Source organism: Mustelus asterias, chromosome 9 (assembly GCF_964213995.1).
Source record: "Mustelus asterias chromosome 9, sMusAst1.hap1.1, whole genome shotgun sequence".
In the NCBI taxonomy this organism is placed as follows: domain Eukaryota; kingdom Metazoa; phylum Chordata; class Chondrichthyes; order Carcharhiniformes; family Triakidae; genus Mustelus; species Mustelus asterias.
The window spans coordinates 138,792,202-138,819,376 of NC_135809.1; the positions used below are offsets into that span (position 1 = coordinate 138,792,202).

At 44.0% G+C, this 27,175-nt stretch overlaps 2 protein-coding genes across 2 annotated transcripts; one reads left to right on the top strand and one right to left on the bottom strand.

Annotated features, from left to right (window-relative positions):
* Window positions 1–6,660: 6,660 nt before the first annotated feature.
* On the top strand, window positions 6,661–8,220 carry rag2 (recombination activating gene 2). Its single transcript, XM_078221331.1, has one exon. The coding sequence runs from the start codon at window positions 6,661–6,663 to the stop codon at window positions 8,218–8,220; it is 1,560 nt and encodes a 519-aa protein (XP_078077457.1).
* Window positions 8,221–14,184: 5,964 nt separating this feature from the next.
* On the bottom strand, window positions 14,185–19,445 carry rag1 (recombination activating 1). The gene has a single exon (XM_078221332.1). The coding sequence runs from the start codon at window positions 19,397–19,399 to the stop codon at window positions 16,184–16,186; it is 3,216 nt and encodes a 1,071-aa protein (XP_078077458.1). The 5' UTR covers window positions 19,400–19,445; the 3' UTR covers window positions 14,185–16,183.
* Between the last annotated feature and the right edge of the window lie 7,730 nt (window positions 19,446–27,175).

The following is a 27,175-nucleotide window of genomic DNA, read 5'->3' on the forward strand; positions in this document are numbered from 1 at the left end:
TTGGGACACATTAATTTAGTCACTCCTATTACATAAACTTACCCTAATTCTTACACATTTTACATTAATATTAACTCTTATTTATTGCCCCAAATCCTCACAGCACAGCACAGGCAAATCACAAAGGCCAAGTATAAGCTGACTGGCAAAGTGGTGATATGAGGATCCATCGGGAGTTGATTTTGAATGTTAGGAACGCCGGATTTCCAGAGAAACCTCCTTGCCCAAACCATATAGAACTTGCTACCAGAAGAAGTCACCAAGGCGACTAACAAATTTATTAAAATGAAACGAGATAAATACTGGGGGAGCAGGGGGTGGGGGTGAAGCCCCCAGATGCTGAGAGGGTCAATTGAAGTAGCATGTGGGATGAGATTCATGTGGCACATACATTCTGACAAAGGCCAAATGGCCGTTGTCTCTGCTGTAAACTCAATATCATTCCATATGACTCAAATTGACCAGCAAGTTCAGGCAAGAGATATTCCTTAAGTTGCAAATCACCATGGCCATTTTATTTATCTGAATGTCAGTTCACCTTCAACCTCTCTATTATATTTGCACATTGAACTCACAAGTTACAACCACTTAAATAGTGTAAGTGTGTCCTTTAACTGCATTTGCAATTGTTGACCCAACCTGAATGATCGGGACTTTATTTACAAGGTTGCTTTATTAGCTGTATGCTTTGAGCTCATTCAATGGTACACTCATTCCCCATGTTAGGTGTTGACTATTGTTCAGACCACATGAACCTTACTCAGGAAGGCTGTTCTTTAAGTAATAGTTGCCATGGTTATCAAGGAGACAGACTTTCCCAAAAAGGGAAAAGTATTTTCCAAGCTAGGGTTCACAAAGAGGTCGCTGGAATGATAGATGAGATAAAATAGATAAAGTAGAGGTACATAGGGAGGATCAGCCACCCAGGGTGGGGGAGGTGGTCTCTACTTGTGAGGGGACAGAAAGGGTAAGATACTGACCTCAATCTTCCAATTCAATGCAGGGCTGGTGCCTGATGCACTATCAATCAAGCAAAGACTAGTTTGTATGCTAGAACAAATAGGCTTTTATTAGCAAAAGACTTGGAGCACACCCATGCCGATGAACTGGTCCAGAGACTGAGGCAGGGGGTGGGGAGCAGTCACCTTTATACCTGGACCAGGGGGGAGGAGTCCCAGGCCGGGCCGGCAGGGGCATGTCCAGGCATGTCACACACACAGACAGGCAATAAGCTAACAGTGGTTTACCACAGTGCCAAAGGACTGGAGGATTAGAAATGTTACACAAGGGCAGCCAGGTTACCGTTGACAATGGGGAAACAAAGCCCATGAGAAAACTAACAGCCAATTGGACAAGTGTGGATATTAAAGGAGAACCAGCAGGGAGTTGTTCAGGGGAAATCCTGTTTAATTAACTGGATTGAGGTTTTTATTTGGATGAGGGAAGTGCATTTGATGTTGTGCATGGACTAAAGGAATAGGCAGCAGTGAGATGGATGGAGATTGAGGTGAAGGGGAGAAAGCAGAGTGTTGTAGTGAGAGGCTGTTTCAGATAGCAGGCCGTACACAGTGGAATTCTCCAGAACTTGTCAGCAATACCATCGCACTCCAGCCTGTCAACCTCTCCCATCACGGGGATTATTTCTACTCTAGTTCCCACTTACCGGTTTCTCGGTCATTGTCTCCAGCTAATGTATAATCCACCCTTCCAGAAGCATCAATGCCATGGCTCTGTTGGGAGAGAGACACTGCCAACATTCTCCTCCTCCCACCCCACCCCCGCCCACCCTCACTCAACCCTACCCCCACCTCCCCGCCCCCCACCTCCCCGCCCCCCACCTCCCCACCCCCCACCGGCCCCAAGCCTGTAACATTCCAAAGATGGAACAGTAGCTAAAATATGATGCATATCCTGGGCTGGGATTGAAAAGAGACAAAATGAGTTCATAGAATCATAGAATCATACAGCGGAGAAAAGGCCCTTCAGCCCATCGAGTCTGCACCGACACATTAAAAACACCTGAATTCCCACCAAATCCCATCTGCCAGCATTTGGTCCATAGCCCTGAATGTTATGATTTACCAAGTGCTCATCCAGATACTTGTTAAAGGATATGAGGCATCCCGCCTCCACCACCCTCCCAGGCAGCGCATTCCAGACCGTCACCACCCTCTGGGTAAAAACGTTTTTCCTCACACCCCCCCTAAACCTCCTGTCCCTCTCCTTATAAAGGGAAAGACTCTTAGCAGTGTAGAGGATCAGAAGGACCTTGGGGTCCGGGTCCATAGGACTCTAAAATCGGCCCCGCAGGTGGAGGAGGTGGTTAAGAAGGCGTATGGTGTGCTGGCCTTTATCAATCGAGGGATTGAGTTTAGGAGTCCAGGGATAATGATGCAGCTATATAAGACCCTCGTCAGACCCCACTTGGAGTACTGTGCTCAGTTCTGGTCGCCTCATTTCAGGAAGGATGTGGAAAAGATTGAAAGGGTGCAGAGGAGATTTACAAGGATGTTGCCTGGATTGAGTGGCATGCCCTATGAGGATAGATTGAGGGAGCTCGGTCTTTTCTCCTTGGAGAGACGAAGGATGAGAGGAGACCTAATAGAGGTTTATAAGATGTTGAGAGGTATAGATCGGGTGGACTCTCAGAGGCTTTTTCCCAGGGTGGAAATGTCTGTTACGAGAGGACACAGGTTTAAGGTGCTTGGGGGTAGGTATAGGGGAGATGTTAGGGGTAAGTTTTTCACACAGAGGGTGGTGGGCGAGTGGAATCGGCTGCCGTCAGTGGTGGTGGAGGCGAACTCAATAGGGTCTTTTAAGAGACTCCTGGATGAGTACATGGAGCTTAATAGGATGGAGGGTTATAGGTAGGTCTAGAAGGTAGGGATGTGTTCGGCACAACTTGTGGGCTGAAGGGTCTGTTTGTGTTGTAGTTTTTCTATGTTTCTATGTTTCTAAAACTATGTCCCCTCGTGACTGACCCTTCAAATAAGGAGAATAGTTGCTACCTATCCACTCTGTCCATGTTTCTCATAATCTTGTACACCTCGATCAGGTCGCCCCCTCAGTCTTCTCTACTCCAAAGAAAACAACCCAAGTCTTTCCAACCGCTCTTCATAACTTAAATGCTCCATCCCAGGCAGCATCCTGGTGAATCTCCTCTGCACCCCCTCCAGTGCAATCACATCCTTCCTATAATGTGGTGACCAGAACTGCACACAGTGCTCCAGCTGTGGCCTCACCAAAGTTCTATACAACTCCAACATGGCTTACCTGCTTTTGTAATCTATGCCTCGATTGATAAAGGCAAGTGTCCCATGTGCCTTTTTCACCACCCTATTAACATACCCTTCCACTTTCAGAGATCTGTGGACAAACACACCAAGGTCCCTTTGTTAACAGAACTTCCCAGTGTCCTACCATTCATTTTATACTTCCTTGTCAAATTACTCCTTCCAAAGTGCATCACCTCACACTTTTCAGGGTTAAATTCCATCTGCCACTTAGTCTATTTGACCATTTAGTCTATATCTTCTCATAGCCCAAGACACTCCTCCAAGTTCACCACCTGGCCAATCTTTGTGTTATCCGCAAACTTACTAATCCTACCCCCCAAATAGTCATCAATGTCATTTACATAAATGATGAAAAGCCCAACACAGATGAAAAGCACAACACAGATCGTTGTGGTACACCACTGGACACTGGCTTCCAGTCACTAATAAGTCCCACAACACCAGGTTAAAGTCCAACAGGTTTATTTGGCAGCACAAGCTTTCGGAGCGCTGCTCCTTCATCAGGTGAGTAAGGACTGGTGTTCACAAACAGGGCATATACAGACACAAACTTAATTTACAAGATAATGGTTGGAATGCGAGTCTTTACACATAATCCAGTCTTAAAGGTACAGACAACCGGAGCCTTCAACATGTCATCGATGAAGATGAAGCCACTGAGACTCTGCAGGTCCAGGCAAGCTGTGGGGGTTACAGATAGTGTGACATGAACCCAATGTCCCAGTTGAGGCCGTCCTCATGTGTGCGGAACTTGGCTATCAGTTTCTGCTCAGCGATTCTGCGCTGTCGTGTGTCATGAAGGCCGCCTTGGAGAACGCTTACCTGAATATCAGAGGCCGAATGCCCGTGACCGCTGAAGTTCGACAGTTTCGACGTGCCACAGCGAAAAACCGCACCGACCTCCTCAGAAGACAAACACGGGACACGGTGGACAGAGTACCCTTCGTCGTCCAGTACTTCCCCGGAGCGGAGAAGCTACGGCATCTCCTCTGGAGCCTTCAACATGTCATTGATGAAGACGAACATCTCGCCAAGGCCATCCCCACACCCCCACTTCTTGCCTTCAAACAACCGCACAACCTCAAACAGACCATTGTCCGCAGCAAACTACCCAGCCTTCAGGAGAACAGTGACCACGACACCACACAACCCTGCCACAGCAACCTCTGCATGACGTGCCGGATCATCGACACAGATGCCATCATCTCACGTGAGAACACCATCCACCAGGTACACGGTACATACTCTTGCAACTTGGCCAATGTTGTCTACCTGATACGCTGCAGGAAAGGATGTCCCGAGGCATGGTACATTGGGGAAACCATGCAGACGCTGCGACAACGGATGAATGAACGCCGCTCGACAATCACCAGGCAAGACTGTTCTCTTCCTGTTGGGGAGCACTTCAGCGGTCACGGGCATTCAGCCTCTGATCTTCGGGTAAGCGTTCTCCAAGGCGGCCTTCATGACACACGACAGCGCAGAGTCGCTGAGCAGAAACTGATAGCCAAGTTCCGCACACATGAGGACGGCCTCAACCGGGATATTGGGTTCATGTCACACTATCTGTAATCCCCACAGCTTGCCTGGACCTGCAGAGTCTCACTGGCTGTTCTGTCTGGAGACAATACACATCTCTTCTCTCTCCACTCACATTGTTTGTATCTTAAAGACTTGATTAGCTGTAAGTGTTCGCATTCCAACCATTATTCTGTAAATTGAGCTTGCGTCTTTATATGCCCTGTTTGTGAACAGAATTCCCACTCACCTGAAGAAGGAGCTTAAGGCTCCGAAAGCTTGTGGCTTTTGCTACCAAATAAACCTGTTGGACTTTAACCTGGTGTTGTTAAACTTCTTACTGTGTTTACCCAAGTCCAACGCCGGCATCTCCACATCATGACTACCTGATACACTGCAGGGAAGGATGTCCCGAGGCATGGTACATTGGGGAGAGCATGCAGACGCTACGACAACGGATGAATGAACACCGCTCGACAATCACCAGGCAGAAGTGTTCCCTTCCAGTCGGGGAACACTTCAGCAGTCACGGGCATTCAGCCTCTGATCTTTGGGTAAGCGTTCTTCAAGGCAGCCTTCACGACACATGACAATGCAGAATCGCTGAGCAGAGACTGATAGCCAAGTTCCGCACACATGAGGATGGCCTCAACCGGGATCTTGGGTTCATGTCACACTATCTGTAACCCCCACGACTAGCCTGGGCTTGCAAAATCTCACTAACCGTCCTAGCTGGGAACAATCGGGTGGATTCTCGGAGGCTTTTTCCCAGGGCTGAAATGGCTGCTATGAGAGGACACAGGTTTAAGGTGCTGGGGAGTAGGTACAGAGGAGATGTCAGGGGTAAGTTTTTTACTCAGAGGGTGGTGGGTGAGTGGAATCGGCTGCCGTCGGTGGTGGTGGAGGCAAACTTGATAGGGTCTTTTAAGAGACTTCTGGATGAGTACATGGGACTGAATAGGATTGAGGGTTATAGGTAAGCCTATATATAAGCCTAGGTAGGTAGGGACATGACCGGCGCAACTTGTGGGCCGAAGGCCCTGTTTGTGCTGTATTTTTTCTATGTTCTATGTTCTAATACACATCTCTTTAACCTGTGCTTAACCCTCTCTCCACTCACATTGTCTGTACCTTTAAGGCATGATTACCTGTAAAGACTCGCATTCCAACCATTATCTTGTAAATTGAGTTTGTGTCTATATATGCCCTGTTTGTGAACACAAGTTCTCACTCACCTGATGAAGGAGCAGCGCTCCAAAAGCTAGTGCTGCCAAATAAACCTGTTGGACTTTAACCTGGTGTTGTGATACTTCTTACTGTGCTTACCCCAGTCCAACGCCAGCATCTGCACATCATTCCAGCCACTAAAGCAGCCTTCTGTCATCACTCTCTGTCTCCTACAACTGAGCTAATTTTGAATCTACTTTATCGAATTACCCTGTATCCCATGTGAATTTACCTTCTTTACAAGTCTCCCATGTGGGACCTTGTCAAAGGCTTTACTGAGTTGGGTGAAGATTTATTGCAACTGAAGTTTAGTACAAAGGTTGAAAGCAATTACAGCTTGCACATTACAAAAAATCAATGTACAATGTTTTCATCATTTAATAACAAAATATCTTCACAACCTAAAGTAATTGAATTTTGAAATATAAAGCGAAGGTCATTTTTAATTGTTGATTGATCAGACAGATTCCAGGGAAAAGCAGCATCTTGGCAGCTATATAAAAAGTTGCAGAGTGGTTAGCACAATCCATGGTCATCAATGTTGTGATAAATCTTCCAATTCTAATATTATCTCATGTTTCTTTCCTTTGCAAGGGTTACCAGCTCCTCCAGTGCAGAAATGTCCCTGCGAATGGTTTCCCACAGCACCAACACTAATCTCATCTACGCTGGATTCTCACTATTCAATTTCCGTGATGAAGTCTTTCTCTTTGGTCAGAAAGGGTGGCCAAAGAGGTCCTGCAGCACAGGCATTTTCCTTCTTCATCTCAAAGGCCACATTTTCAAACTGAAAGCAGTTTCATTTTCTCCTGATTCCTGCTACCTCCCCCCTCTGCGCTGTCCCGCAGTAACTCATTACTCTGACCCCTCAGAATCAAACAGCCTCTTCTACCTCATCCACGGTGGGAGAGATCCGAATAGCGAGTTGTCCAATTTGCTTTACTCCATGATGGTTCACAGCAGCACTGGGAATAAGAGAACTTTGCTTTGCTGCATTGAAAAGAATTTGAAAGGGGACGTCCCTCAGGGAAGATATGGTCACAGCCTCAATGTGATTCAGAACAAGGGGCAAACCCTGGGCATCTTGTTTGGGGGCAGAAGTTACCGGCCCCCAGGGCAAAGAACCACAGAAAACTGGAACAGCGTGGTCGATTGTTCACCAGAGGTTTTTCTGATTGATATAAACACGGGTCACTGCACTTCACATCTGATCCCAGAAATAGACGCTGGCTTTTCATTTCATGTCTCTATTGCAAAAAATGACACAGTCTACATACTCGGCGGCCATTCGATTGAAAACAACCATCGCCCTTCAAGACTACTGAGTCTTAAAGTCGATCTGTTGGGGGTCTCTTCCAGTGTAAAGTGTACAATATTTAATAGTGGCATTGCTGTCTCCAGTGGAATAGTGACCCAAGCGAGCTCAGATGAATTCATCATTGTCGGTGGTTATGAGTCAGAGAGCCAGAAGAGAATGGTTTGTAACACCATCATTCTGGAGGATGATAACATTCAGATTCTGGAGAGGGAGCCCCCAGAATGGTCGAATGACATTAAAGCAAGTAAAACCTGGTTTGGGAGCAACATGGGAAATAGTGCAGTGTTAATTGGCATCCCAGGAGAAAGCAAACAAAATACAACTGATGCAAACTTCTTCTACATTGTAAATTTCGGACAGTTGGAGGAAGAAAGCCAAGTTTCTGCAAGCCAGGAATCCTTCACTGATCCCGAAGAATGCAGCACACTCGAAGATTCAGAAGAATTTACCTTTGAAGTGGAGGCTGAGGGCTCTGATGATGCAGAGAATTTGGATAATGGCGATGAGGAAGGTTACTGGATTAAATGCAGCCCAACCTGCAATGTGAACGTTAACATCTGGGTTCCGTATTACTCCACCGAATTCAACAAGCCTGCGATGATTTTCTGCTCCAGTGGCGGGGATGATGGGCACTGGGTACATGCCCAGTGCATGGATCTCACAGAATCTCAGCTCATCCAGTTTTCTCAGGAAAACACCAAGTATTTTTGTAAAGAGCATCACATTGACAGAGGAATTCAAACTCCACAAAATAAAAAACAGATAAAGCGAACCCCAATAAAATCTCCACGTAAGAAATCACCCGCAACTCTGAAGAGGACTCCGATGAAGAAGAGTTTTCTGAAGAGACTGTTTGATTGAAAATGTGAAACCTTTAGGTTTAATCGGAGACTTGGAAATGGTTAACAATTTGCAGCAATTTAGAAATTAACCTTTGGGGTCACGGCTATATTTGTGCATTCTGATATCCATCTTATTTTAAATTTATCATTGCACAAAAATAGCCAACATAATTGTATGGTCTCGATATGCTTCACACAACAAATATTCAGCTAAAAGTCCTCTCAGTGTTAGCATCGTATAGTTTACATTGAACAAAACATAAAGACTGTACCAAGATTTGAACTCTTGTTAAATAAAACAATGTCCATTTTCCTATTTAACAAAAAGATCTAAGACCATTGGACCATAAGACCATAAGACATAGGAGCAGAATTAGGTCACTTGGCCCATCAAGTCTGCTCTGCCATTCAATCATGGCTGATATTTTTCTCATCCCCATTCTCCTGCCTTTTCCCCACAACTCCTGATCCTCTTATTAATCAAGAACCTACCTATCTCTGTCTTAAAGACACTCAATGACCTGGCCTCCACATCCTTCTGGAGTAAAGAGTTCCACAGATTCACCACTCTCTGACTGAAGAAATTCCTCCTCATCTCTGTTTTAAAGGATCGTCCCTTTAGCCTGAGGTTGTGCCCTCTGGTTCTAGTTTTCCTACTAATGGAAACATCCTCTCCACGTCCACTCTATCCAGGCCTCGCAGTATCCTATAAGTTTCAATAAGATCCCCCCTCTCATCCTTCTAAACTCCAACCAGTACAGACCCAGAGTCCTCAACTGTTCTTCATACGACAAGCTCTTCATTCCAGCGATCATTCTTGTGAACCTCCTCTGGACCTTTTCCAAGGCCAGCACATCCTTCCTTAGATATGGGGCCCAAAACTGCTCACAATACTCCAAATCTAGAATTGCCATGTGACAATATCACTGTACTGTGCAGAAGTAAAATATGCTTCATTAGAGAGGGTGCAGAATAGATTCACGAGAAAGGTTCCAGGGATATAGATAGATTGGAAAAGTTGGGACTGTTTTTTCTCCTGGAAGATGAGGCTGAGAGGTTTGATAACAGAATTAAAAATCATGAGGAGTCTGGTCAGAACAGGGAGAGTCACAGAGTCATATAGTGCAGAAAAGGCCATTCAGCCCATCGAGGTCTGCACCAACAATAACAACAACTAAAAGCACGCTAATCCCATTTACCAGATATGAAGAAACTGTTCCCATTGGTGGAAGGATCAAGAGGAAAGTGCAAATGTTTAAGGTAATTGGCAAATGAAGCAATGTCGACATGAGGAGAAAATTTATCACGAGTGGTTAGGATCTGAAACTATCTGAGAGTGTGGTGGAGACAGATTCATACACCGAGTGATTAAGGTCTGGAATGCACCGTCTGAGAGTGTGGTGGAGACAGATTGACACAATGAGTGGTTAGGATCTGGAATACACTGTCTGAGAGTGTGGTGGAGACAGATTCGCACAGCGAGTGGTTAGGATCAGAATGTACTGTCTGAGAGTGTGGTGGAGACAGATTCACACAGCGAGTGGTTAGGATCTGGAATGCACTGTCTGAGAGTGTGGTGGAGACAGATTGACACAATGAGTGGTTAGGATCTGGAATGCACTGTCTGAGAGTGTGGTGGAGACAGATTCACACAGCGAGTGGTTAGGATCTGGAATGCACTGTCTGAGAGTGTGGTGGAGACAGATTCACACAGCGAGTGGTTAGGATCTGGAATGCACTGTCTGGGAGTGTGGTGGAGACAGATTCAATGAAAATATTCAGAGACCATTGATTACTCTCTGAAATGGAAGAGTGTGCAGGGCTATGGGGAGAAGGTAGGAGAGTGACACAAGGTGAATTGCTCCTTCAGACAGCTGGCACAGACACAATGGGCCAAATGGCCTCCCTCAATGCTGTATTTATTGTGATTCTATATTCATCTGGAAGTCTGAGCTACTCAGCCGGTCAGGCAGTATCTGTGGTTATGAAATCTGTTTCTCTCACCGCCTGCGGGGTAAGTATTGTCTGCTCTTATTTCGACTTTGCTACAAATTGCACAAGATTCTCAATGTACAGGGAAGCAGAGTCATTTATAAAATAATCATTATTATATAAACTGGAATATTTAAACGAGTCTGTGCAGAAACATTGGATGTTTGTTGTCTGAACATTTTGTAAATTTAGCTCCAATATTTTGGTGATGTCACTGCTTTAATATTGGGTGCACAAAACAAGGCTGAAAATGTACTTTTGGTGCTGTGTTTGTTCAAACAACCATAATTAACTTTACTCCTCTGGTGCTAATTCTGTAAAGAAATAAAAATAATCATCACACTCTGGAATGTTTTTTTACTTCAGAGCAGCAAATCACCATCAACACCGGTAGCACAGTGGGTAGCACTGCTGCTTCACAGCTCCAGGGACCCGGGGCGGCACGGTAGCACAGTGGGTAGCACTGCTGCTTCACAGCTCCAGGGACCTGGGTTCAATTCCCGGCTTTGGTCACTGTCTGTGTGGAGTTTACACATTCTCCTCGTGTCTGCGTGGGTTTCCTCCGGGTCCTCCAGTTTCCTCCCACAGTCCAAAGATGTGCAGGTTAGGTTGATTGGCCGTGCTAAAAAAAAATTGCCCCTTAGTGTCCTGAGATGCGTAGGTTGGAGGGATTTGCGGGTAAATATGTAGGGATATGGGGTAGGGCCTGGGTGGGATTGTGGTTCGTGCAGACTCGATGGGCCGAATGGCCTCTTTCTGTACTGTAGGGTTTCTATGATTCTATGAACAGCAACTCTGACACACACCAACCCACCAAGACCCCGACCTTAACATAAGAACATAAGAAATAGGAGCAGGAGTAGGCCATCTAGCCCCTCGAGCCTGCCCCGCCATTCAATAAGATCATGGCTGATCTGAAGTGGATCAGTTCCACTTACCCATCTGATCCCTATAAGGGGGTAGTGTGTTAAAGTGGATTGGGGACTGGCTATCCGACAGGAAGCAAAGAGTCGGAATAAATGGGTGTTTTTCCGGTTGGAGGAAGGTAACTAGTGGCGTGCCGCAGGGATCGGTACTCGGGCCGCAACTGTTTACCATTTATATAGATGATCTGGAGGAGGGGACGGAGTGTAGGGTAACGAAGTTTGCAGACGACACAAAGATAAGTGGAAAAGTGAATTGTGTGGAGGACGGAGAAGATCTGCAGAGAGATTTGGACAGGCTGAGTGAGTGGGCGAGGATATGGCAAATGGAGTATAACGTTGAGAAATGCGAGGTTATACACTTTGGAGGAAATAATAACAAATGGGATTACTATCTCAATGGAAACAAATTAAAACATGCTACCGTGCAAAGGGACCTGGGGGTCCTTGTGCATGAGACGCAAAAGCCCAGTCTGCAGGTACAACAGGTGATCAAGAAGGCAAATGGGATGTTGGCCTATATTGCGAAGGGCATAGAATATAAAAGCAGGGATGTCTTGATGCACCTGTACAGGGCATTGGTGAGGCCGCAGCTGGAATACTGTGTGCAGTATTGGTCCCCTTATATGAGGAAGGATATATTGGCATTGGAGGGAGTGCAGAGAAGGTTCACCAGGTTGATACCGGAGATGAGGGGTTTGGATTATGAGGAGAGGCTGAGGAGATTGGGTTTGTACTCGTTGGAGTTTAGAAGGATGAGGGGGGATCTTATGGAGACTTATAAGATAATGCGGGGGCTGGATAGGGTGGAGGCGGAGAGATTCTTTCCACTTAGTAAGGAAGTTAAAACTAGAGGACACAGCCTCAAAATAAAGGGGGGTCGGTTTAAGACAGAGTTGAGGAGGAACTTCTTCTCCCAGAGGGTGGTGAATCTCTGGAATTCTCTGCCCACTGAGGTGGTGGAGGCTACCTCGCTGAATATGTTTAAAGCGCGGATGGATGGATTCCTGAGCGGTAAGGGAATTAAGGGTTATGGGGATCAGGCGGGTAAGTGGTACTGATCCACGTCAGATCAGCCATGATCTTATTGAATGGCGGGGCAGGCTCGAGGGGCTAGATGGCCTACTCCTGCTCCTATTTCTTATGTTCTTATGTAACCCCTATCAACATGAAAGAAGCTCAACTGGGCACTGGTCTGCAGAAAGTGAGCTTATTGACAACAGTTGGATCCGTGCTGTACTCTGTGGTACATCCTGAAGATACTGAAAACAGTGGATTCTTTCATCAGTTTAACAGTGGTTAGCACTGCTGCCTCACAGCGCCAGAGACCTGGGTTCAATTCTGGCCTCGGGTCACTGTCTGTGTGGAGTCTGCACGTTCTACCCGTGTCTGCGTGGGTTTCCTCCGGGTGCTCCGGTTTCCTCCCACAGTCCAACAATGTGCGTGTTAAGTGGATTGGCCTCGATCAGGTCACCCCTCAGTCTTCTCTGATCCAACGAAAACAACCCAAGTCTATCCAATCTCTCGTCATAACTTAAATGCTCCATCCCAGGCAGCACCCTGGTGAATCCCCCCTCCACCCCCTCCAGTGCAATCACATCCTTCCTATAAGGCTGCTATGAGGTCAGGAGTTGGGTGACCTGGTCAAACCCAAACTGATTATGCATTTTTTATAACTCATGAAATATTCAGGGTGCATTGAATGTATTTAATCTTATTCGTGAGTTATAGTTAGTGAAGAAGCCCAATTTCAATCCTGCAGCCCACTGGGATTAAGTAGGATCACTCGTGTGGCCCACTCACTCGCCCAGGTTGTCCATCCCTGCACTAGAAAGTGAGATAAGTGAGATAGCTGCAAGCTGTGTAAATGTGTAAATGGGGTGGCACAGTGGCACAGTGGTTAGCACTGCTGCCTCACAGCACCAAGGACCCGGGTTCAATTCCCGGCTTGGGTCACTGTCTGTGTGGAGTCTGCACGTTCTCCCTGTGTCGGCGTGGGTTTCCTCCGGGTGCTCCGGTTTCCACCCATAGTCTGAAAGATGTGCTGGTTAGGTGGATTGGCCGTGCTAAATTCTCCTTCAGTGTACCTGAACAGGAGTGTGGCGACTAGGGGATTTTCACAGTAACTTCATTGCGGTGTTAATGTAAGCCTACTTGTGACACTAAATAAATAAACTTTAAATGAGGGTTCTCTGCTGGTGTGAGGACGCCAACTGCAAAATCCAGCAACAAGCGAATGGATGTCGTGTACACTCGCTTTCCTTATACCAGGTGTGTGCAAAATAACCCGACTTCTCAACTGGGCAAGGAAATTCGGAGTTTGTGTTCTGGGAATGGAATTGCTCATCCCAGAACCACAGAAAAACCCTGATCTGTTCAAACTTCCCTCCACCCCCTCCCTCCCCGTCACCTCCCATTCTCAAACCCAAACTGTTGCTGCCTCAGTTTAGGGTCCGGCTGATTTCCTTGCCTCCTGGATCCAGCGAATTGCAGCAAGGTGCCCGTGTATTGTTTGCAACTCAGCAATGGCACTGACATGTGTCACCGATCAGAAATGACCTGGACAGTAGCTCGAACCATCCTGCAGGATAATCATCCACAGACTTCCAAAGGTGTGCGGGTTAGGTTGATTGGCCATGCTAAATTGACCCTATTGTCGGGGGAGTAGCAAGGTAAATATGTGGGGTTACGGGAATAGGGCCTGGATAGGATTGTGATCAGTGCAGACTTGATGGGCCGAATGGCCTTCTTCGGCATTGTAGGATTCTATGACTTCACACCAGTTTTTGGTGGAAGTCAAATTTCTCAGCCAGAAAATTACCGACAGTTCCGTTAACAGGTAAATTGTAAGAGAATGGAATGAACATAACTAGAAAACATAGAAAGATAGGAGCAGGAGGAGGCCATTCGGCCCTTCGAGCCTGCTCCACCATTTATTACGATCACGGCTGATCATCCAACTCAATAGCCTAATCCTGCTTTCTCCCCAAAACCTTTGATCTCATTCGCCCCAAAAACACGGAAAACACAGTAAACTACAAATTATACACAACTAAATGCTTCAAAGTTAAGTTGTAAATCTTTATTTTTTTTAAAAAGCAACACAAAAGTAGACAATTGAAAGAAACGGAATTATCAAACTAATGTTTAACGCCAAGGGTCTTTCAGTAAATAGAGTCCATGAAATAGTGATTGAAGCAATCGACATGGGAAACTAGTTTCAGCCTGCTTCATTGAAAGCACAAAGTTCTTTAATATCAAAATTTACTTCAAAAATTCCTGAAAATGTAGATTCCAGTAAAAATTCAACATTACAAATATGACAAGCATCAATGCAAAATAATTCTGGGTTGGAAACAATTCTGCAACCCAGTTCGGTTCTATGTATGATCAATAAAAAAGTCACTGATACATAAGAAGCATTTACTTTTGCAAAGTTAAAGATTAAATCTGCTATAAAATGCAAACCATTCTCCGATCCATCTAGTATTTCGATCTAACTCCACACCCACAGCAATGTGATTGGCTCTTAACTGCCTCTGAAATGGTCCAGCGAGTCATTCAGTTCAAGGGTAACTGGGAATGGGCAACAAGTGCTGGCCTTGCCAGTGACGCCCACTTCCCATGAAAGAATAAAGAAAAATCAAGCATTTGACCCCATCCTATCCTAGATAATATTGATCACAATTCAAATCTGGATGAATATAAATTCGACACATCAGTAATTATGATTTATTTTGCTTGTCAACAGACACAACTTCAGCCTGTATCATACTGCCTTTAAACTTCTATCCCAATTTGGTTTTGCTACCTTGGGTAAACACATCGGCAGCAGCGACTTTACACAAGTGATTTCCAATGGGTTTGATATTGGACAAAGTGGTGTCCATTCATTGGAGCCTTAACACTCAACTCTGGACAAAACAAAACCAAGTACAACATTAACTATCTGAGGCAGAATACATACGATGCATTAGACTGTGTTTTCCCAGTGTTCTGGCTAATTATCAGATCTTGGAATAATGTCAGGTCCAGTGACTCGCCAACGTTTCATTTGATTTTATTACTTTATATTTCAAAGTTGGAAAACAAATAACAGCCAAAGTTTTAAAAGCTCCTTCATCCATGAAGCAAGTGGTATATATATATATAAAACCAAGCCTTTATTGTGTCTCTGTAGAAAAAGTAAGAAAAGGTCACCTCAGCTTCAATAACTAGAAGCGGTGTCACCAAAATAAAAAGTATTCATTGATTTTGTTTTGAAAAGACAATGGCTCCATGGTCCCAATGTCATAGATACGGTGAGTTACACTGATCACTTCATGATGCTCCTGTCATTCTAAAACAGGCAATCTTCTGGCCTCACTAAATGAACAAGCAGACAATCCATTCGTAATTCTCAATAAATCAAACTAATTGATAACATATAGGAGCAGAGTAACTTTTTCCAAATACCTTTTTAAAAAAGGCTATGAAATAGCACAGCAATCACTTGCTCCTGCTTTATCTCCAATCTAATTTAAAAAACATTTTAAAATCTTAAAATTAATCTTAAATACTGCTGCCGTATTTACCAAAATAAATCAATCACGCTGGATGGGAATTTAAAAACAGCAAAGATTGAGCGATACGAACCGACTGGAAGGAACATCGTCAACATTCCCTTCCCACAGTAAAACCACCATTACTGATTTTGAAAAGTCTGAATTCAGAAAATATTAACCACTATCTGGTAAAATTGCACCTTACTCAATGTTACTGTCTCACCCACTTTTCATTCACATTTAAGCACCGATGTTGCTACATTTTGTGAATATCTAACATGGTCCAAAAGTAATAGAAAGGTTCATGTGTGAACACTTTTTATTTGGGCTGCAGTTGACATGTTTCTCACTCAACCTGTCCAACACTGCGCTAACTTTCCATAACACTGTTGGAACTTCTTCACCAATGTCAACATTACATATCAGGTTTGACCATGATAATCCCAACTACCCACATTGTACAGACTGTTCACAGTCTGCTGCAGGTTAAAGATACTCAGAATTCCAGCTCCAATAATTCAGCTTAAAAATCAAGAGAATCATCTCCAAGTATTGTATCATCTCCAAGTATTGCATCATCTCCAAGTATTGCATCATCTCCAGGTATTGTATTACTTTGTATTATTGTATTATCTTGGCTGATTATTTCAGCTGGGGCAGATGCACACCTTCCAAGCTTTAACATATTGTGCACATCCATGAACCTCTGTAAATATTTTGAAGTATACAGCCAATGATGCTTCAAAATGTCTTCCAACTCATAGCTTTTGGACTGCCTTGCATTCATTTTCCTGAAGCGACGGAAAAGCTTGTTGCCCGATTCATTGCCTTCACTTGCCCACGCGCCTATGGAACCGTCTCTCTCGATGATCTCAGGGACATGAGCTAGGGTCTTGTGCAGGTAGTTGGTGATCTTTCCTTCATATCTGTGACTGAATTCTGTATGAAGCAGTTCTGCAAACCTCTGGGAATTAAAACTGTACTGACACAGAAGATCTGGGCATTCTGTAGCTGGAAATGTGGAACGCCACACTGGTTTCATAAGTAGATAAAGGTGCATTAACTCTCTGAGAATCTCTCTCCTTTCTTCAGATGGAACCAGTTCACACACGGCTTCCACAGTCTCTTTTGTCATTAGTTTTCTCGCAAAGTTTCCATTCATCCTCATTATAGGTTTCAAATTCATCTTTTTCCTCAAGTGTTTATCCAGCATTGATTGCCACCTTTTCCTTTCCTCCTTTGATGTATTTGGATTTTTGTATACTTCCCCAATCTCATCCTGGAAGATTCTGTAGAATTCTGCCGCATTTCCAATGTCACAATGCAAGGCATCTATGGAGGGTTGAGTTTCTATAAATGGTTTCGCTGAAACTCCTTTCACTCTATCACGTAACTCATCAGCTGTCTCGTGATATGGGTTTGAACGCCAGATTTCATAGCGTTCCAAGTTCTCTGCATGGTTCCTTGTTATGGAATGAAGAACCATGTTCTTTGAAGCTTCACTTCGTGTGGAATCACACAATGTGCAGACATAGATAGAACCCGAGGCTTCAAGCCCTTCCACTTCCCGAACAAGCTTCTCATCATATCCCGTGCCTCGAAAGATAAACTGGAAAGATCGGTACAAATCTCCAATTTCAACGATTAAATCACTGGTCTTCATTGATTCTCTTTCAGCAATTACTGGCCCCAGTATTGCAGTCAATATTTCATGGTCAGATTCATCAGCCAACATCAGGCAAAGCGGCCTGCAGCACAGCTCAGAATTTGGTTTCATCTCTTCAAACACCTTCACTTTTTCATTATCTTCATTCATCACACTTATACTCATGATTGTGAAGGAATACCTCACTGCCTTTTCTGGAACTATGGGACCGCATCCATGTTTTTCACTCACATCCCCCATCCCATCACAAGATTCCTTGATTACAACCGTAAACGGTCCACTCACAAACTCATCTACATTTTGGCTTCTTAAACCTTCCAAGATATCGTCCTCCATCTCCTTCACAGCTGAAGCAAGCGCCACGTCATACCGAAACCGCCTTGAGATAGTTTCCATTGGGTAATCATCAACACACTGAACCCAACCAGTCAAACCATCGATTATCCCCACTTGTGTGTTTGTGGAGATCGTTGCAAGAGGAGGCTGCCATTCGAATGAATAATAACCCGGCAACAATGTTTTCTCTGCATTTCGGAGTGCGTGTAATGGCTGGAAGATCTGCTTCCCAGTAATAGCCTTGACTGTCTTGTACATTTTATGATATTGACTGCAACTTAGAAATGTATTAATTCGAATGGCAAGGCAGACTGCTGGCTTCAACTCTGATCCCCGTCCCTGCATGACCGCTTCCAACTCATCTGCTTGTCTGTGCTCGTTCCCAGCTCGGAGAGCCAGCAACAACAGAGTGAGGCACACAGACTTCACATCACCACCTTCCTCTTTGTCTGCAAAAGTCTTCACCTGAAGTTTCAGATCTCGCAGGCGATGTTTTTGAGCTCTTCGGGTTAAAGAGAGCAAATGCTGTCTTGGCCGTCCACCTTTGTTTACTGGTGAGTAAGCATGCTTCATTCTCCTTTCTTTGTGGTTTCGGGCATGGTTAGAATATTCACCTAGTCTCACCTCTACTTCACAGTCTGTCACTGGACATCTTAAAACCAGTGAATTCAGAACATTTAGAAATGATTTGACTGGGCTTCGAAACTCTTTGGGATCACAAGGAAACCTACAGACTGGACAATACTTGCCCAGGACTGTGATACATTTGAGAATACATGTTCTACAGAAAAGGTGCATGCATGGTGATTGCACAGGGTCAGCAAGTAAGTGCTCGCAAACCTGACAGGAAACTGACTGGATAAAATTATTGGGATAATCCAGTACAAGGAGTTTGGAAGTTAGATGGATTTTCTTGCAGTTGACAATCTTTTTAGCCAACATAATACTTGTACTATTTTTTTGATCTTTTCTTTTAATGACTCCTGGTCTGATTGGAGTGTCAACTGTTACTTTGGCCTTCTTTACGACTGGTGGACTTCGTTTGAGACCTTTTCGTTTGCGAGTCCCACTTGAAAAATTGCAGATGCTGCAGAGGTTGGAATGTGGCTTCCATTCAACAACTGTACCGATCGGGAAGAACGCATCTTCATTTGTTGTGTTGTTGATTGTTTGAATAACAACTCGCCAGCAGTTGTAGCAGAAGTGGGTGGGACATCTCGCTTCTGTATCCATTTTGACATCAATCCTAAAAGCATTAGCAATGAGCTCTGGCCAGAAACAGTCACCATACCCCATTTTTCTGAGCACCTCTTGTGTGACATCATCGACAGGGCCACTAACTGAGTATTTCATGTCATAACTGGTGGTGTTAAAGGAAGCACCACAGATACGACAAAGATTTTGTAATCGTAATACGTGTTCTTCCAAAGATTTTGCCTTCATTTGGCTGAAGTTACGAAACCTTTTTTTTGGTGGGTTGACCTCTAAAGACACGTGTCCCAGAGATTTATCTTCCAAAGTCTTCTTGTCCAAAGGCAGTGTTTCCAAAGACATGGCAGCCACTGGCTTGCTTTGAGAGCTGGAGAATTGCCACAATTGGCCATGAGCTGGTGCAAGAATCTCTGTCTCATAAAGCTTTTCCCTTGAAACCATGGCTTCCTTTTGGAAATTTCCGAAAGACATTTCTACATGTCTAAAACAATCCGGCATCATCTGCAGAGGCCTCTCCATTTCCATTAAACATTGGTACCTAACAGTGAAATAAAGAGTGATAACTGATTAAAATGTGATGATGATTCAGCAGCTTTGTGAATAACGTTGTTCTATATTCAATGTTAATGAACTACAGTCACATTCTACTCATTCATTATTCAGACAACTGTGTTTTACAACATTAGGACTGGACTCAAACTGGGATTCTGATTCTGTTCAATAAAGACCATCACATCCAATATCGGGGTTAATATTACCCTGTTGGGGGGGAATCTGGCAGGTTTAGCTATGCTGCTTATTTCATACAGAATCATAGAATCCCTACAGTGTAGTAGTAGACCATTCAGTCCATCGAGTTTGCACCGACCACAATCCCACCCAGGCCTCATCACCATAACCCCATGCATTTACCCAACTAATCCCCCTGTCACTAAGGGGCAATTTAGCATGGCCAATACATCTAACCCGCACATCTTTGGACTGTGGGAAGAAACCAGAGTATCCGGAGGAAACCCACACAGACACGGGAGAATGTGACACGGACAGTAACCCAAGCTGGGAATTGAACCGGCTTATAAAAGATCCTTATAAAAGATCACACTAGATAAAGAATGATTCTGGGCAGGGTGTAAGACAGCTAATCAACCCCATTCTTTTCCCAGTGGGTGGGTTAGATTAAAGTTACACCTTCTTTGAGGGTGAAAAGCATAATTTTAACTAAGGGAGAAAAAAATAGAAAAATATTGCCAGTTAATAAGATTGTTATTGAAGATTCTCACAATTTCATAGGCAAAGTTCACATTTGCATATTTATAAATACACAGAAATAGATAAGAGAAAGATAACAGATTGAACCAATTTGTATTTGGCGACATGGTGGCACAGTGGTTAGCACTGCTGCCTCACAGTGCCAGGGACCTGGGGCAACACGGTGGCACAGTGGTTAGCACGGCTGCCTCACAGTGCCAGGGACCTGGGGCGGCACGGTGGCACAGTGGTTAGCACGGCTGCCTCACAGTGCCAGGGACCCGGGGCGGCACGGTGGCACAGTGGTTAGCACTGCGGCCTCACAGTGCCAGGGACCCGGGGCAGCACGGTGGCATAGTGGTTAGCACTGCTGCCTCACAGCGCCAGGGACCCGGGGCGGCACGGTGGCACAGTGGTTAGCACTGCTGCCTCACAGTGCCAGGGACCCGGGTTCGATTCTCAGCTTGGGTCACTGTCTGTGTGGAGTTTGCACATTCTCCCCGTGTCTGCGTGGGTTTCCTCCGGGTGCTCCGATTTCCTCCCACAGTCCGAAAGACGTGCTGTTTAGGTGCATTAACCCAAACTTGCGCTGGACTGTGGCGACTAGGGGAACTTCACAGTAACTTCATTGCAGTGTTAATGTGATACTAATAAATAAACTTTAAACTTTAAAACTTTATTTACCTTCACAAGAATAGATAGTTCCAATCAATTTCCTTAGCTTAGAACACAAATAGAATAGAATAGAAAGCTGAATTGGCTGCAATTACTTTACACAAATGGAACCGGTGTCACTGCTGCCTGCTATTACCCAGTGGACTTTTATCAGTGTTGTCAGCATTAACATAAATGATATCTTACATAAAAGTAGCTGCTGCTGACTTGAGTATTTAACAAAAGGCAGAAAACCAAAGGTTTGTGGAAATAAATCTTAAATTGTCACAAAATTAATAATTGTCAGCCTGAGATCAAATATTTCCCCTTGGGTTAAGGTGACTCAAATCTGAAAGAATCCAAATTTGAAGTTTCTCTCATTAACCCCAAGATCTTTTCACGATGAAACTTCTCATTGAGTAATAACACATTTTATTTCTGTAATCCTCACATTCTGATCTCTATCCCATGCCTACACTAGTTTCGTCTTGTCTGTAATGTGTCAATTTTTCAGTGTGAAAATAGACATAGGTAGACACTCTCGTTGAATAGCGGAGTAGACTCGATGGGCCGAATGGCTTACTTCTGTTCTTGCGTTTTATGATCTTACACTCGAGGAAATAATGTTTGAGATTAATAAGAATCATCGATAAAACATCAGACTCATATGTTAACCAGAAAGAGCAAGGCTTGAGTTACACAAAAGCCAGCACAACACAGCTCACATCTTTAACATGTTCTTAATATTTCACAAAATTAAACAAAGAACAAGAGTTTGCAATGATAACTTGAAATTTGGCATTTTCTGAACATTAGTGCTACCATGTCAGAGCCACTGACAGATAATGTCGCTTTGCATTACAATTGTTCTTATTCAAAACCTTCACAAACAAATCCAATCACTCACACAGAGATTAATGGCAACAGGTTTGGACTTCTCAAAAACGTAATACATCAAAAATAACCAAATTTACCAATGTTAATTTGAACTATAGTTGAGGAGTTTCAGTAGAATCAAGTGTTGGGGGAGATGGGACAACGTTGCTTTTCTATTAATCCAGATGCCCCGGCTAATGCCCCAGGTACATAGGTTCAAATCCCACCACAGCTGGTAGTATTTAAATTCAATGAATAAAATCTGGAATATAAAACTTGTATCAAACTTTCACAGGTTACTGTAAAACAAAATCCCATCTGGTTCATTGATGTCCTTTAGGGAAGGAAATCTGCCATTCTTACCTGGCCGACATGTGACTCCAGAGCCGCAGCAATGTGATTGACTCTTAACGGTCCCCTGAAACAGCCGGGGGAGACACTCAGTTCAAGGAAAATTAGAGATGGGTCACAAATGCTGATCCAGCCAATGACACCCACATCCCATGAGTAAATAAAAACTAATCGAGGTGGGAGAACAATCTGGATTGTTTTCTATAAAAATAATCACCTCTGGTGAGTTTTAGGAAATTAGTCGCCACCATTTCATAAAATTGATCAACTGCAGCCGCTTCCATGAAGTATTTTGCACCATCTCTCCTTATCCCAAATGTAACATCTAATTAAACCACAAGATCATTTTATATCCAGTACAAAAGGTAAGAAAGCTTCTGGCAACTTAAAAATAATCTTTATGGTGCACATTTATTTATTCTCTCTTACTTTAAAACACTTAAATTTAAAAAAATTAAAATATAAAATCTATTAAACTAACCATGTCATGTTTCGTGTTCAACTTCTTATTTCTCTACTTAGTCGCATATATTACACATCTCATAAATGCAAGATCTCCAGTAACAAGATTGATAAACTTACTGCTACAAAGCTCTGAAAGTAACTCCACACTTGTACAAGTGTTGACAGCAGTGGCAATCTCGACATTTATCTTTCTGTCTCCGAATGTGTTTCTCAGAGCGGCTCCCATCTGTTCCAAACCATGAAATTAACTGTGAAATAACAGGAACTCTGGCTGCCTCGTCTGCTTCTGCCCTGAAGCAGCTGCTGTGGTGGTCTGTCTCTTAAACCAACCATCACATTTAACCACACTCCTACACGGGAATGTTACTTTCTGTGCTGCTTTCCCCAGTGTTAAATTAATACTTTGGGTATTCTTAATACTTTGGCTTACGCATCAAGATTTTTATTTTATGTTTTAATCTTTTTTAAGTTTTTTATTTTTCCCTTTCATCTTTCATTATTTTCCTGTATGTGTAAAATCTAATTCATTAATTTATTCTGACTGTTGGAATTTTGTCATTGTTATTTATCTCCCAATGCTGTTTTTGAATTCCCTCCATGATGCTTAAACTTTGCGCTTACTGGAGTTCTCCACCTCTCTTGTTTGGGGACATGTAAGATACTGCCATCTTGTGGATTGATTTAAGTTCACTGTTTCTCCTGAGCTTCTTTCTCAATGTCATAGAATCCCCACAGTGCAGAAGGAGGCCATTCAGCCCATCGAGTCTGCACTGAGTGACAGAGTATCTTACCCAGACTCTCTCCCACTCTACTGTAACCCCCACATTTACCAAGGCCAATCCCCCTAATCTCCACACCAAGGAGCAATTTAGCATGGTCAATCCACCTAACCGGCACATCTTTGGATGCAGAGAATAACACATCGAATGCATCTAATAAGAGGATTTGATTTGGGTTTATAAAAGATATGAAAGAAATGAGGAAATTACACTTAACACAGTCAGCCAGTCCTTTCACAGTCTGTACTCAAGGAGGCTAAAAGTTACATCAATGCAGTAAAAACACCTTCAGAAAACAGAAGTACCTACTCTAGGATTTTCAAAGTATAAAAGGTTAACTCCATTACTTAGTCTTTGTATATTTTAATAACTTTCTGTTGTTGTATTCTGCTTTGCACTGACTTTGCAGCCTATTGGGGGCAGGATTTATCCTGACACTGGAGTAAGACAAGTTCTGGATGAGGGGAGGTATCTCAATTCAATTCAGCGTTGCTACAGAATCCTACACTCCTCATTGGCATTCCAGGTTTCAGACTTGCCTCTTTGCCAAGGCTTACAGCTGTGTTGCAAAACTGCAAAACTCAAACTTTCTCAGACAATATATCTGTAAACTACAGTGTGTGTGAACCTGCACTGACATTCATAAGAACATAAGAAATAGGAGCAGGAGTAGGCCATCTGGCCCTTCGAGCCTGCCCCGCCATTCAACAAGATCATGGCTGATCTGAAGCGAAAGAAAAATCATTCTAATTGTTAGACAACTCTCACAGCCACTCGTCAGCAAAGATTACTGACACAGAATAAATTCTGTGATCCGCGGACAAACACAAATTAGAACATAGAACAGTACAGCACAGAACAGGCCCTTCTGCCCACAATGTTGTGCCGAGCTTTATCTGAAACCAAGATCAAGCTATCCCACTCTCTATCATCCTGGTGTGCTGAAATATCTGAAACCATTGGTCTGCGAGTGACATTTCAAAAGCATTATTGTTGGAAAGAATACCAGTGAAATGGATCGACTCTGAATTGCGACAAGACGCTGACAATCTGTCGACAAACATCGACAGTCAAGAATTTCTAACCTCTCTAGTGACATCATCACTTTGATATCAACAGATTTGGTGTAAGTCAGATTGGGAAGGGGACAGTTTCCAGCAGTTATACTGATGTAAAGACGTGGCGAGTTCAAATTATTTTCAACAGAAAAAGGTTGTGATGGAGTGGGGGCGAATCGTGATTAAAATGTTTTAAATGATGAATGGATTTGATCAGAAGGAGAAATTCTGGCTGGGATTTTCGTCCCCATTTGCCACGGATGGATTTGGGGCCGGGGATAAATATCACGGGAGCCAAAAAGCTGGGATTTACAATGGTGAGATATCCCACAGTGATTGCCCCCACCCCTCCCCCAGAAAGTCAGGAACTGAATTTAAGTTCATAGTGGGCAGTCCCACTGTAACCTCCCCTAACACTCGACAATCCGTGCCCAGTGTCACCACTTCACACTGACAGGTTTTACAGCCGTTCTTTTTAAAACGACAACCTGCTGACCTCACTTCCAAGGGGGAGTTTGGAGGTAAGAATGTAAATTGGCATTGCCACCCAGGAGGCAGAGGGTACTGGGCAGTGTGGGGAGGAGGGGGGGGGTGCGGTGGGGGGAGGCAGGGCCAGCTACAAGGCTCCTGATACGAGGGGGGGGGATAAGTGTCACTGATCTGGGTGGGTGGTCGCGGTTGGCCATAGAGGCCAGGTTTCAGGTCAGTGAAGTGTGAGGTAGAGCAGGAGGAGGCCATTCAGCCCCTTGAGCTTACTCTGCCATTCAATACGATCATGGCTCAACTCCACCTTCCTGCCTGTTCACCATAACCCTTCAAACCCATTACTAATTAAAAATCTGTCTATCTCCTCCTTAAATTTACTCAATGTCCCGACATCCACCGCACACTGCGATAGTGAATTCCAGATTCACCATCCTTTGACTCCTTAACTCTGTTTTAAATCTGCCATCCCTTATCCTAAAACTACAACCTCTCGTTCTGGATTGCCCCACAAGAGGAAACATCCTCTCATCTACTTAGTCAATCCCCCTCATCATCTTGTACACTCCAATCAGATTTCCTCTCATTCTTCTAAACTCCAGGGAGTATCGGCCTAAACTGCCCAAACCCGCTTCGTAAGGCAAACCCCTCATCTCTGGAATCAATCGAGTGAACCTCCTCTGAACCGCCTCCAATGCAAATATATCCCTCTTCAAGGGGATGAAAACTGTACACAATATTCTAAGTGGGGTCTCACTAGTGCTTTGTACAGTAGCAGCAACACTTCACTACTTTTCTATTCTATTCCTTGAGCAATAAATGCCAAGATTCCAATTGCCTTCCTTATTACTTGCTGTACCTGCATGCTAGTTTTCTGTCACTCATGAATGAGGACACCCAGATCCCTCTGCACCGGAGCACCCCAAAGTCTCTCTCCATTTAGATAATCAGTCACCATCCTATTTTTGCGACTAAAATGCATGACCTCACACTTATCCATGTGAAACTCCATCTACCACATTTTGGCCCACTCTCCTAACCTATCCATATCCATTTGTAAGGTTCTTATTTCCTCATTGCAACTTACTGTCCCACCTATTTTGTGTCATCTGCAAATTTGGCCATAGTGCCATCTATCCCTGAATCAAAGTCATTAATATAGATTGTAAATCGCTGGGGCCCAAGGACCGAACCCTGTGGCAACCCCACTAGTTACTTCCTGCCATCTAGAAAAAAAACATTTATCCTCTCTGCTTTCTGTTAGCCAATCCTCTGTCCAAGATAATATATTACCCCTAACCTTGTGTGACCTTATGTTGTGTATTAGCCTTTTGTGCGGCACCTTATCAAACGCCTTCCGGAAGTCCAGATATACTACATCTACAGGATCCCCATTATCCACTTGGCTTGTTACATCCTCAAAGAACTCCAACAAACTCGTCAAACATGATTTGCCCTTCATAAACCCATGCTGACTCTGATGGATTGTGCTTTGACTTTCCAAGTGTCCTGTTATTACCTCCTTAATGAATTCTAACAATTTCCCAACAACAGTTTTTGTCTCCTTACTTGAGAAAAGATATACTGGCACTGGAGGGGGTGCAGAGGAGATTCGCTGGGTTGATTCCGGAGTTGAGAGGGTTGGCTTCTGAGGAGAGACTGAGTAGACAGGGGCTAAACTCATTGGAATTCAGAAGAATATGGGGAGATCTTATAGAAACATATAAGATTATAAAGGGAATAGATAAGATAGAAGCGGGGAAGTTGTTTCCGCTGGCGGGTGAAACTAGAACTAGGGGGCATGGCCTCAAAATAAGGGGGAGCAGATTTAGGACTGAGTTGAGGAAGAACTTCTTCACATAAAGGGTTGTGAATCTGTGGAATTCCCTGCCCAGTGAAGCAGTTGAGGCTACCTCATTGAATGTTTTTAAGGCAAGGATACATACATTTTTGAACAGTACAGGGATTAAGGGTTATGGTGAGCGGGCGGGTAAGTGGAGTTGAGTCCACAAAAAGATTAGCCATGATCTTATGAATGGCGGAGCAGGCTCCAGGGGCCAGATGGCCTACTCCTGCTCCTACTTCTTATGTTATGTTCTTAAGTTCTCATGTGAAGAATGTGCTCAGATCGAGGTAAATCAGATCGAGAGATGAAATCGCTGGGCCTCTGACGCAAATCTTTGTCTCGTCACTGGACACAGGTGAGGTCCCAGAGGATTGGAGGACAGCTAATGTGGTCCCGTTATTTAAGAAGGGTAGGAAGGATAACCCGGGAAATTATAGGTCGGTGAGCTTGACGTCTGTGGTAGGGAAGCTGTTGGAGAGGATTCTTAGAGATAGGATGTATGCGCATTTAGAAAGGAATAAACTCATTAACGATAGTCAGC

Bases quoted from the DNA above. Each gene is read 5' to 3' on its own strand.
- rag2 (XM_078221331.1), top strand. From the start codon at position 6,661: ATGTCCCTGCGAATGGTTTCCCACAGCACCAACACTAATCTCATCTAC.
- rag1 (XM_078221332.1), bottom strand. From the start codon at position 19,399: ATGGAAATGGAGAGGCCTCTGCAGATGATGCCGGATTGTTTTAGACAT.